The 12,766-nt window shown below is 45.3% G+C and overlaps 2 protein-coding genes across 5 annotated transcripts in view; one reads left to right on the top strand and one right to left on the bottom strand.

The window, feature by feature from the left end:
- Positions 1-12,766, bottom strand: part of ABCC11 (ATP binding cassette subfamily C member 11) — an 83,790-nt gene that overhangs the window by 70,149 nt on the left and 875 nt on the right. For all 4 annotated transcript variants that reach the window (XM_055412824.2, XM_055412826.2, XM_055412825.2 and 1 more), the window contains exon 2: positions 3,016-3,158. In XM_055412824.2, coding sequence (XP_055268799.2) covers positions 3,016-3,114 — 99 coding nt within the window. In that variant the 5' untranslated portion in view covers positions 3,115-3,158. The remainder of the gene's footprint in view (positions 1-3,015; positions 3,159-12,766) is intronic.
- Positions 10,775-12,766, top strand: part of LONP2 (lon peptidase 2, peroxisomal) — a 90,091-nt gene continuing 88,099 nt past the window's right edge. The window contains exon 1 of the mRNA XM_055412827.2: positions 10,775-11,107. Coding sequence (XP_055268802.1) covers positions 10,875-11,107 — 233 coding nt within the window. The 5' untranslated portion in view covers positions 10,775-10,874. The remainder of the gene's footprint in view (positions 11,108-12,766) is intronic.

Raw genomic sequence — 12,766 nt, 5'->3', positions numbered from 1 at the left:
CCCTGTCCATCACCAACTCCCGGAGTTCACTCAAACTCATGTCCATCGAGTCGGTAATGCCATCCAGCCATCTGGATCTCTGTCTTCCCCTTCTCCTCCTGCCCCCAATCCCTCCCAGCATCAGAGCCTTTTCCAGTGAGTCAACTCTTTGCATGAGGTGGCCAAAGTATTGGAGTTTCAGCTTTCGCATCAGTCCTGCCAAGGAATACCCAGGACTGAACTCCTTTAGAATGGACGGGTTGGATCTCCTTGCAGTCCAAGGGACTCTCAAGACTTCTCCACACCACAGTTCAAAAGCATCAATTCTTTGGCACTCAGCTTTCTTCACAGTCCAACTCTCACATCCATACATGGCCATGGGAAAAACCATAGCCTTGACTAGACAGACCTTTGTTGGCAAAGTAATGTCTCTGCTTTTTAATATGCTATCTAGGTTACTCATAACTTTCCTTCCAAGGAGTAAGCGTCTTTTAATTTCATGGCTGCAATCAGCATCTGCGGTGATTTTGGAGCCCCCCAAAAATAAAGTCTGACACTGTTTCCACTGTTTTTCCATCTATTTCCCATGAAGTGATGGGACCAGATGCCATGATCTTAGTTTTCTGAATGCTGAGTTTTAAGCCAACACTTTCACTCTCCTCTTTCACTTTCATCAAGAGGCTCTTTAGTTCCTCTTCACTTTCTGCCATAAGGGTGGTGTCATCTGCATATCTGAGGTTATTGACATTTCTCCCAGCAATCTTGATTCCAGATCAGACATCATATTAAAAAGCAGAGACATCACTTTGCCGACAAAGTTTCAGTTCAGTTCAGTTCAGTTGCTCAGTCATAGTCCGACTCTTTGTGACCCCATAGACTGCAGTACACCAGGCCTCCCTGTCCATCACCAACTCCCAAAGGTTATCCAAACTCATGTCCACTGAGTCAGTGATACCATCCAACCATCTCATCCTCTGTCACCCCTCTCTCCTCCTGCCTGCCATCTTTCCCAGCATGAGGGTCTTTTCCAATGAGTCAGTTCTTCACATCAGGTGGCCAGAGTAATGAAATTTCAGCTTCAGCATCAGTCTTTCCAATGAATATTCAGGACTGATTTGCTTTGGGATGGACTGGTTGAATCTCCTTGCAATCCAAGGGACTCTTAAGAGTCTTCCCCAACACCATGGAGCCAACAAAGGTACATCTAGTCAAAGCTATGGTTTTTCCAGTGGTCATGTATGGGTGTGCTGCTGCTGCTGCTGCTGCTGCTAAGTCGCTTCAGTCGTGTTCGACTCTGTGCAACCCCATAGACGGCAGCCCACCAGGCTCCCCCGTCTCTGGGGTTCTCCAGGCAAGAACACTGGAGTGGGTTGCCATTTCCTTCTCCAATGCATGAAAGTGAAAAGTGAAAGTGAAGTCGCTCAGCCGTGTCTGACTCGTAGCAACCCCATGGACTGCAGCCTACCAGGCTCCTCCATCCATGGGATTTGCCAGACAAGAGTACTGGAGTGGGTTGCCATTGCCTTCTCTGGTATGGGTATGAGAGTTGGACTATAAAGAAAGCTGTGTGCTGAAGAATCGATGCTTTTGAACTGTGGTGTTGGATAAGACTCTTGAGAGTCTCTTGGACTGCAAGATCAAACCAGTCCATCTTAAAGGAAATCAACCCTGAATATTCATTGGAAGGACTGATGCTGAAGCTGAAATTCCAATACTCTGGCCACCTGATGTGAAGAACTGACTCATTGGAAAAGACCCTGATGCTGGGAAAGGTTGAAGGCTGGAAGAGAAGGGGATGACAGAGGATAAGATGGTTGGATGGTGTCACCAACTTGATGGACATGAGTTTGAGTAAGCTCTGGGAGTTGGTGATGGACAGGAAGACCTGTTGTGCTGCAGTCCCTGGCATCACATAGAGTCGGACACGACTGAGCAACTGAACTGAACTGAACTGAATAGAATAAAAAATACCCACCCAACTAACAACCAAACAAAAACCTGACTGGTAATTGCCAGAGGTGAGGATAGGCAAAATGGGTGAAGTTGGTCAAAAAGTACAGACATGCAGTTATAAAACGAATAAGTCACGGGGATATAATGTACAACATGGTGACTATAACTGATAATATTGCGCTGTGTATCTGAAAGTTGTTAAGAGAGTAGGTCTTAAAATTTCTCATGAGAAAAAAAAATATTTGAACTATGGGTGGTGATGGATATTGTGGTGATCCTCTCATAATTTATACAAATAATGAATCATTATATCATACATCTGTAAGTCATAAGATGTTTCATGGCACTTATGTCTCAATAAAAATAAATAAAGGAAAGCCTGCCAGGTAGGGAATGAGCCATGTGTTAGAATAACTAGCTCCCAGCTCTGGCTCTGCTCCTACCCTGAGCAGTTCCCTCAACTTATCTGGGCTTTTTTCTGTCCATAAACACCGTAGACAAGAAGAAAGGGTATTATGTTTAGTTGCCCACAGGATGCAAAGCCAAGTCACTCTCTAAGGATAAAACTATTAAAAAGAAATCAAGAAGTAAAAAATAAATCCCAAGACATTACACGTTACCCTTTTGATAAAGTAGGAAACCACTGAAATGAAAAAGGTATATTATTTCTAGGACTTCACATAGAATAAATAATACTCTCTTGAAAACACAGTAAGGAATCTATGGGTGAAGGTTCAGAATAGTGGTTCCTTCAGGCAGGGAGAGTTTGGGAATGTAATGGGGTTAAGGTCCGAGCTGGTGAGTTGGTGGTAGATTTATTGGTACTTATCATATTATTATAAGTAAATGTATAAATAGGTGAGAGAGACAGAGATGGGGTGGGGAGTGGAGGGTAGTGGGAGAGAGCTGTGCATCAGGACCAAGGATTATGATTCATCTAATTGTGGAAGCCAGAATTCCATTTAAAAAAAAAATCAAAATCGAATAAATAGGGGACAAAAAAATTTGATCCAGTTTATGACCACTGGAAATACCCTGTGAACTCAGTTTCCTGGTGTTTTGATGCAAAGGAGATCTACTTACGTAGCTAAGTCCCGAAACCATGTCATCATCTACATCCAAGCCGAGATTCACAAGGCCACCAGAAGACCTGGGGACCCAGTATATCCTTCTTCTGGCCATTTTCAGGTGTACTGCCAATTCTTTGTTCCCCAGAATCAGAGAATCTGAAAAGGCAACAGGTAAGAGCACCTTAGATGGAACCCCAAGCAACAAGGAGAGGGGGATATTGCCCAACAAGGAGTGTGCTGGGGGCCGTCGTCACAGCACCTGCTCTCCCCTCTGTTAGGAGTGGGCTTGGCTCCCTGTCTTTAAACTTCTACTTGGGGCTCAGCCTAAGAGTACCCAGGGAAACCCCAAACCACCCATTCCCAACCTACATCCTTGGGCCAGGTCAATCTTCTTTAATATATTCAAGGCTTGCTCTTAAAACCATGTTTCTTTAGCCATGCCTCTTCTTTTATTAGAGTCTGTAGTTGTCTATTTAGGTGAATCACTGATGTTTTAGAGTTCATTTCTTAGACTAAACAGAGATCCTCACAAGGACAAAGACGGGTCTGCTTTGCTTACTATTAAATCCCTCAGGCCTAGGGATGCCCTAGGAGGAGGGCAGATATTCAGGAAATCAGTGGTGAATGATGAATAAATAAATGAAAGAAATGTGATTTTGCCATTCTCAGACTCAGGGGAGTGGATCTGGGTATGATTTAGGACATTTATTTATGAAAATATTTATCTATTTGTCCACGTCAGGACTTAGCTGTAGTATGTGGCTTCTGTAGTTGAGGCATGCAAAATCTCATCTGAGGATTTAGGATCTAATTTTCTGACCAAGCATGGAACTCGGGCCCCCTGTATTGGAAACTCGAAGTCAAAACCCCTGGACCACCAGGGAAGTCCTTGATTTAGGAAATTTAAATAACGAAAAAATATATTGCTTTCCATTTTGCCTTTGTGAATATGATTCACTCTCAGAACATCCATGTGCCTGGGGCAGGAGAGGGGATGGTAGTCAGTAATGTTTCTGAAGGAATGGAAAGAGAAAGAAAATGTACAACAGGGCTGGCATCGTGGGGTATGACGGGTGTCTCACGGGGCCCCAGCTTGTGATGGACTTACAGACGTTCTGCCACCACTTTCTTGAAATTCTTCATAATCTGAACAAGGAGTCCCACATTTTCATTTTGCACTGGGTCCCACAAATTATGTAGTCAGTCCTCATGCTCAGATATAGATTTTGGCATTCAAATACTGGATTATGTTTCAAGTAAACAGACTTGAAGACTATCCTATTGTCTTGGGAGAAGATTCTCTAAATTCCTTTATCCCATTCCCTCTCATCTCACTTCCTTTTAGCAAATCACACCCAAATCTGGTGGACTCGGTTTCTGGAATTCTCCTGTAGAGCCTACAAGACAGATTCCCCAGCAATGGCACCAGGCCATAAGTATACAGTTAGCCCTCTGTACCCACAGATTCTGCAATCAAGATTCAACCGACTGACTATAGGTAATATTCAGGGAAATAAACAAACCCAGTATTCCCAAAAGGAAAGCTTTAGTTGGCAAAGGAAACTGTTTACGTAGCATTATGTTGTAGTTACAGCTATAAGTAATGACTTAAAAGTATATGGGAGGATGTGCTTAGATTATATGTAAATATTACACTATTTACATAAGGGACTTGAGCATCCTTGGATTTTCAAAACCACAGGGGGACTGGAACCAATCCCAGCTCTGAACTGAGGGGAAGCTGTACTTGCATGTGAGGATAGAAGTTGACCGTTCAGGGGTGATGGAAAACTTTAAAATAAAAGAGATATATCAGGTAAGAGAGACTGTCAGGTAGTTCTTGTTTAGGACTGTGGGAAGAGTCCAGTTTCTGTCTGTCAGAACCAGCCTAAAGTGAAATTGGCATGATTCAGTGGAAGGAAGCCCTGGGGGTAGAACCATGGTTTACTGGCTTACAGCTTATTTACTAAGACACAAAGGTGCTCAGCGGAGGGACTGGGCCGGGGAGGGGGAGGAAGTAAATTCTAGATTGCAAGTCATGCACCCTGGCAAGGGACAGTCTTAGTGTTGTCAGCGGTGTGCTGGTAAATCTGTGCATCTATAACTAAGCTGTGGTTGCAACTGGTGAGTGAATGTATTTCCAACACAACTGTAACTTGACACTGTGCTTTATGTTAAGGAGTAAGAAGAAATTGAAGCATCCAAGACATATGTTGGTTGCATCTTCACTCATTTGCCAACGACCCATGTAACTGCTGAAGAGTTTCCAAATACTGAAAAAGGATTTTCTCATTTTTTGTGCTGTTCACAATGTAATGGCTACAGGCACCACACTTGTTAATCTGAATTATTAACATTTCCTGCGTTTATTTCTCAAGCCTAGACAATCAATAAAATATAAAAACAAATCCAGATTTGTAGCCTTTGCCGATTTTTGTGGTATAAGTATTCCCATCAAGGACGATTTCAAGCTACCAACATGTTGGGAAGAGAGGCGCATTAAGAAATCACTGTACAGTATTTCTATGTACAAATACAGTAGGCGTGCGTGCTAAGTAGAGGTGTCTGACTCTTTGCAACCCTATGGACTGCAGCCCACCAGGCTCCTCTCTCCATGGGGATTCTCCAGGCAAGAATACTGGACTTGGTTGCTGAGCCCTCCTCCAGGGGATCTTCCCAACCCAGGGATTGAACCTGTGTCTCTTATGTCTCCTGCATTGGCAGGTGGGTTCTTTACCACTAGTACCACCTGGGAAGCCCCTATTTACAGTAGATGTAAATAAACTTTAAAGTATAAAAAGTAAATACAGTGAAATAATTAGGAAGTGATAGATTTCTGAGCATTATCTTTGCCTTTGATATAATATTATTAATTATAAATTTAATAATTTAAATACTATTTGTATTTAACAACTGGGCTCTCAAAATTCCTGCAAATTTGACAATTAGTCCTCATAAACCAGTATCTTAAAACGGTGAGCCTAAACATTTAGGCTCAGGAGGAAGTCCAGATTCTTGGAGCACTAATACAGAAATTAGATTTTTTTTTTTCTCATCTTTTAGTTATAGTATGATTTGCCAACCTGGTTAATTTGTATACACCTGCAAAGAGATACATGATGGTTTCAAAGATGTAACTCCATATGGAAATATAGATGTTATCCAGGAAATTAGTAACAGGGAAAAGTAAAGCAAATGCAAATGTTGCTAAATCGCTTCAGTCGTGTCCGACTCTGTGCAACCCCAGAGACGGCAGCCCACCAGGTTCCCCCGTCCCTGGGATTCTCCAGGCAGGAATACTGGAGTGGGTTGCCATTTCCTTCTCCAATGCATGAAAGTGAAAAGTGAAAGTGAAGTCGTTTCAGTCATGTCTGACTCTGCGAACCCATGGACTGCAGCCTACCAGGCTCCTCCGTCCATAGGATTTTCCAGGCAAGAGTACTGGAGTGGGGTGCCATTGCCTTCTCCAGATGCAAATGAAGGGAATGCAAATGTGTATAATGGATATGCTCATAGGACATGAACTGCTCATCTCAGCATAACTGAGTCACACATTGGCTTGGGCCACCTTCCATGTCTATGAGGCCCACCCCTGATTCCTTGACTGGCCAGAGGAATTCCCTCCAGGATTTTCTTTGGTATCCCAGAAAACAGAAAAGTTCCCTGGCTTCCCAAATTTCTTTCAGGAAGAAGGCAGAGCTGAAGTTTATTCAATGTAGTTAGTGACAAGACCATCACTGTGGTCAGGCTGGGGTCCAGGTCAGGACTGGGAATAAACCAGGAAGTAGGCAGATACTTCCAGCTCTGAGCTCCCCCATTCCCAGGGAGAGGCAACATTAGGATTAGTTTAGACTCGGGATTAGTTCACGGCCATCTGCACATGGTGAAACAGCCTGTGGACAGGAGAGGGCTATTGGAGGGAGGTGATCTTTCTGGAAGAACTGGTTTCTTTCCTCATTGTTCTGAACACTTTCCCAGCATGGTCTAGTGTCCAAAGCCAGAAGGGTAGCAGAGGGTAGGGGAGTTGCTCAGGGCAAGGGCAGAGGCACTGGCCCGAAGAAGCCATGCCTTCAGGCCAGGCCCGAAGAAGCTAAGAGGACTAGACCTTATTTCTCCTGTTCCTCTCCCTTCCCTTCCCTGGGGAGTTGGGTAAAGCTTTCTGGGGGCGAGTTCTCAGAGCTCCTGGAGCCCCTTGCTGGCGTTGCCATCTGCTCGACTGCTGAATCCCTCGAGCCCAGTGCCTGATCATCTCTGTTCCAGAAACTAGGAAGCTCCTTCCCATCTTGGCCTTTGTCAACTCTCTGTCAAGAGCATTCTCCTCCCAGCTCCCAGCAGAGCCTGCCTTCCTCATCACATAGGTGTCAGCTTATACACCACCTTCACAGGGTGGCCTTCCCAGACCTCCCTCCCTCATCTTGTCCTCCTCTCTCTAGCACTTTCTACACATTTTCCTATTAGGTCTCCTTTACTTATCACTTTCTGAAGTTGCCATTTCTTTGGGGGCTTATTTATTTACTGCCTACCTCAGCCCTTTTACACCAGGGTGGAATAAGTATTTGGTAGATAAATGAAGAAAGTAGATGCAGGGTTGTTAAAGAAAGGACCAGGAGAGCCACTCGGTCCCTTGAGACCTCACACTTAGATTCTTGCTGCTTTCCCAAGGGGATTGGCACCCCATCACAAAGACAGACTGATAGGATGGAAAGAAAGTGTTCATCAAGTAAGCAACTTAAACGTGGGCCCGGTGCCATACCACACCTTCCATGGCGTGGGATGCATTTGTATTTTAAAATAAGTCCAGCTATGATTATGTGACTAGACACTCACATTGCTTGTTGTTGTTGGGGAGAGTGTACGTTAAAAGCATTAAACGTGTGTTCAGAAAATATACTGCAAGGTTTACAAGAGGGTTTTTGAAGTTCTGAAATAATGGGGACATTCCCCCTTGCCCTTGCAGAAGACTTGGTGAAAAGCTAAGCTCTTTGGGAGCTAGGCCCTGCATGTTTTTATCTTTGCTTCACCGCCAGAGTCTAACACAGTGTCAGGTACCCAGTGCCATGCTGGTTGGAGCCAAGATCTCCTGCTTACCAGCACAACTGCCCTGGAGGCCCTAGAGGCTTGGGCCCTGACTGTTTCTCGTGCACTTGTCATGTCCAATCCATCAGCATGCTCTGTTTTTGTTTTTGTTTAGTCAGTTAGTTAGTTATGGTTGCTCTGGGACTTTGCTGCTGAGTGCAGGCTACTTTCTGTGGTGTGCAGGCTTCTCACTGAGGTGGCTTCTCTTATTGCAGAGCTCAGGCTCCAGAGTTCTGGCTCAGGAGTTGTGGTGAATGGGCTTCGCTGCCCGTTTCATGGAATCTTCCCAGGCCAGAGGTGGAACCCATGTCCCCTGCGCTGGCAGGTAGATTCTTAGCCATCGGACCACCAGGGAAGTCCCATCAATGTGCTGTGTTGAAGCTACACTCACACATGGTTTGAATATACTGCTTCTGGTCTGAGTCCACATCACTTCTTACCTGGGCAACTTCAACCAGCTCCTAACTGGCTCTGCGCATCTGACCTTAAACTCTTGTGTTCCATTCTCCACACAGCAGTTAACGTGACCTTTAGAAAACGTTAAGTCTGAAAAAGTATTCCACAACTTGAAACTCCCAATGGCTTGCCCTGAGCTCAGAGTAAGACCCAAATTCCTCAGCAGATTTCTGACCCCCATTCCGTACTCCTTACTGAGCTCTCTACACCCTACCCTACCCCACCCACTTCTCTCCTGCTTCCCTCACCAGGTCCCACCTCAGCAAATCACAGAAGCAGGATCCACAAACATTCTAAATTCATCCCGGTCAGAAAGCCTTTGCCATCACCACTCCTTCTGCCTGGAATAGCACTCCCTTGGCAGCCACCCGACAACCTCTGTATGGCTGCAGTACAGGGCTCCATTCAAACAAAGTTCAACTCTTCTGCGAGGCCTGCTCTGGCCATCTGAAGGGCATATCACCATCCAAAAGGATCTTCCTTGCTTATTTTCTGTTTCTCCTCCCAGAATGTTAGCTCCATGAAAGCAGGAACCTTGTCTGTTGTGCTCACTGATATATCCCCAGCATCTAAAGTAACATCCGTTACATAGTAGGCATTCAAAAAATAGTTGTTTAGTGAATGAATAAAAGGTGGGATCATGACAGAGAAAGAGCTTTAGGCAGGAGACTCTGAGTTCCCAAATTTCTGTCTCCAGCGCAGGGGCTAGGACACCTGTCTTCTCCTTTCTCTTACCTGCTTCACATACAGAAACAAACAATTCCTGTATCAGCCTCAGCCACCTGTGGCTCTGTCCCTCTGGCCAAGTGGTGCTTGAGGAACTTGTACTTAGCAGGCCCTCAAGAAACGCATGTTGTACCTGGACTGGTGATTCGCTTCACATATGATAATATACATGTTTCAATGCCATTCTCCCAAATCATCCCACCCTCACCCTCTATGGCAAAACCAACCAATATAATATTGTAAAGTAATTAGCCTTCAATAAAAAATTTAAAAATTAAAAAAAAAGAAATGCATGTTGACTCAACTTTCAATTCCCTCCCGGATTCTGAGAACCTTGCTGTTCTTATTTGGGGAAAAATTTCCCTCTGCAACCTACAGCCAAAACTAAGTCAAATTCAATTCCCCTGTTGCTATTCCAGTTCAGTTCAGTTCAGTCGCTTAGTCGTGTCCGACTCGTTGCTATTTAGTAGCCTTGTAATCATGAATAACTAACCTGTTTACCCTTTTTGAATCTCAATTACTCATCTATAAAAAGGAGCTCCCAAAGGCCAAATGCGAAAAAATTTGTGCAACGAAATACATGATATCACTGCATGATAACCCAAAAAACATTGAATATTCGAGTCCATATTAACATAAAAACATAATAGAATAAGTAAATAAATGAAAGAGATAGGGAAGCTTTTTCTTACAGATTCCAGTTGATAAATGTAGACTTAACTCCCTACAAACTCTTACTTATAATGAGATAAAGAAGGAAATGGCAACCCACTCCAATATTCTTGCCTGGAGAATCCCATGGATGGAGGAGCCTGGTGGGCTACAGTCCATGGGGCCGCAAAGAGTCGGACACGACTGAGCGACTTCACTTCACTTAAAGTGGGGAACCTAATCACTGTTGAAATCATCATTGGTAAGACATTTCACTGTTAATGTATCACTAAGGCACATTAGTTCTGTGGTCTTCCTGCCAAAAATGTATAATGTGATCTTGAGAAAACATCAGATAAACCCAAAGAGAGGAACATTCTACAAAATAAGAGAAAAAGCTTTGAAGGAAAAAAGAAAAAAAGATTAAGGTGACATTGCATCTAAATAAAAAGTGGGATCCTAGACCAGAAAAAAGGACACTTGTGAGAAAACTGGCAAAATTTGTGTAAATCTATAAATTAGATAACAGTAATATTAGTTTCCTGGTTTTTAGAGTCAAATCATGATTGTGTAAGATAATTACAAGGGAGGTTGGGTGAAAGGTAAATGGAAACTCCCTAGTATATTTTTGTACATCTAAAATCAATTCGAATAGAAAGGTACAGACATTTCAAGTGGACATAATTCACACGGGACCATCGTTGGGCACACAGCTCAGCTATGAATGAAACTCCAGAGAAAACAGAGGGCGGGGAGGCGGGGGTCATCGGCGGGCGGAGTGCGCTTCTCTTCGCGTGTGTACGGCGCCGGGCGGCGGCGGCGGAGGCTGGGGGGCGGGGGAGCGAGCGCGTGGGACCGGAAGCGGCAGCGCGCCGCGGCCGGAGCCTGGGTCGCCGCCGGGGAGGCCGCGCGAAGCCGGGCGCTGGGCTCCTGGGGACTGTCCCGGCGCAGAGGGGTGTCGCCATGTCGTCCGTGAGCCCCATCCAGATCCCCAGCCGCCTCCCGCTGCTGCTCACGCACGAGGGCGTGCTGCTGCCCGGCTCCACCATGCGCACCAGCGTGGACTCGGCCCGCAACCTGCAGCTGGTGCGGAGTCGCCTGCTCAAGGGCACGTCGCTGCAGAGCACCATCTTGGGCGTCATCCCCAACACGCCCGACCCGGCCAGCGACGCGCAGGACCTGCCGCCGCTGCACAGGTAGGCCGGGCGGCGCGGCCTGCTGCCCGGCCCGGCCCGGCCTCGGGGCGCGGGCGCAGGGGCCCCCGCCTCCTCAGACGACGCCCGTGCCAGACGGGGGGTGACAGGAGTGCCTCGTGACCGTTAAATGATTTGACCCCCGGAGTCGGGAAAACTGCACAGCTAGCTGCTCACCATCCGTTGTGAATTTCCCTCCCGCGCCCCGGATCTGCAGGCTCCCAAGCCGGTGCACCTCGCCTTCCCCGCCCGGCTCTTTGCTTTCCTCTCTCCCTGTCCCCACTCCCTTCTTTCTGTTCCTTCCTTTCCCGTTCTTTTGTCCTCTTGACCGAGATACTTGCTCCGTCACGTTTTCTCTCCCCGCCCCGTCCCAGCCTATATTGCACCGTTTCTTTATTGAGGAAGCCATTCGTTCTTCCACACTCCCTGTCTTCCCCCCACCCCTCACGTCCCCTCTGTTCTTCTGTTTTCCTTCCTAAAAGGCCTTCCCTGTTCACGTTTTCCCCCGTCTCCGCTTCTGTTCTTGTATCTCAACATTTCTTAGGCCCCAAGCTCATCACCTACACCCAAAGCTCACCGATTCCCCTACACCATGACCCTAGCTGTGTGACTTTGGGTGACAGATGGAACCTGTGCTTATTCCTTTCTTCATCTGTAATTTGGAAACTACCAGCATCCGCCTCTTAGGTGTGTGATGAAGAAGTGAGATAACACATGTGGTCTTTTTGTGCTGGCCTGGATAAATGCATACACCAGCCAGTACTGTCCCGTCGCTGGCTGCATAGCTTGAAATGTGGCTTGTCCAACTTGAGATACTAGAGTGACCAGTTGTCCAGGTTGCCAGGGACCATCCTGGTTTTAGCACTGAAACTTTTGTGTCCCAGGAAACCCCTTGGTTCAGACAAACCAGGATGGTTGGTCATCCTAAATGTACTATAAGTGTACACTACACACTAAATTTTGAAAATTTAGTATGAAAAGTCTTTTGTTGATTAATTAATTTTATAGAGATTTAAGTGTTGGAATGGTAGTATTTTGAATATTAGGAGTTAAGTAAAATATTAGCATTTCATCTGTTCTTTCTAATGTGGCTACTAAAATTACATAGGTGGTTGGCATTATATTTCTACCGGACAGTGCTGGTATATACTATGCTCTCAACAAACGCTGTTATCATCAAGCCTCCCAAGCCCTTGCCTCCTGTCCTTAACTCTTCTTGAGAAGTTTTCAGTTTAGAGCCCTTCCCTCTTTCACCTACAGTTACCTTTTTTAAAATTAGGTGTACTTTACTCTTAATGGATTTTGAGAGGGTTAGGAATGTCTTGTTTTTGTCCAAATTCTTTTCATTATATACATTTTTTAAAGGAGACCATAGTGAAAGTGAAAGGCGCTCAGTCATGTCCGACTGTTTGCGAACCCATGGACTATGGCTTTATTCAAATTCTCAGAGGTTTGGTTCCCCTCCCCTCTTAAAACAAAACAGAACAAAAACATAGCAATCCTTTGTTGGTCCACGTTAAACCTCTGCCTTTCTCAAGCATGGAAAACATTTTGGTTTCCATCTGATCTGCTTTGCTTTGCTTGAGTAAAATTGGATACTTTTTTTAAAACAGAGATTTGCTTTTTCACAGTTCTATTTATTTATGTATTTATTGGCCGCAT

This window comes from Moschus berezovskii, chromosome 22 (genome assembly GCF_049115385.1).
Source record: "Moschus berezovskii isolate FMDL1 chromosome 22, NW_MosBer_1.0, whole genome shotgun sequence".
NCBI lineage: Eukaryota > Metazoa > Chordata > Mammalia > Artiodactyla > Moschidae > Moschus > Moschus berezovskii.
This window is presented reverse-complemented; position numbering and strand designations above follow the sequence as displayed.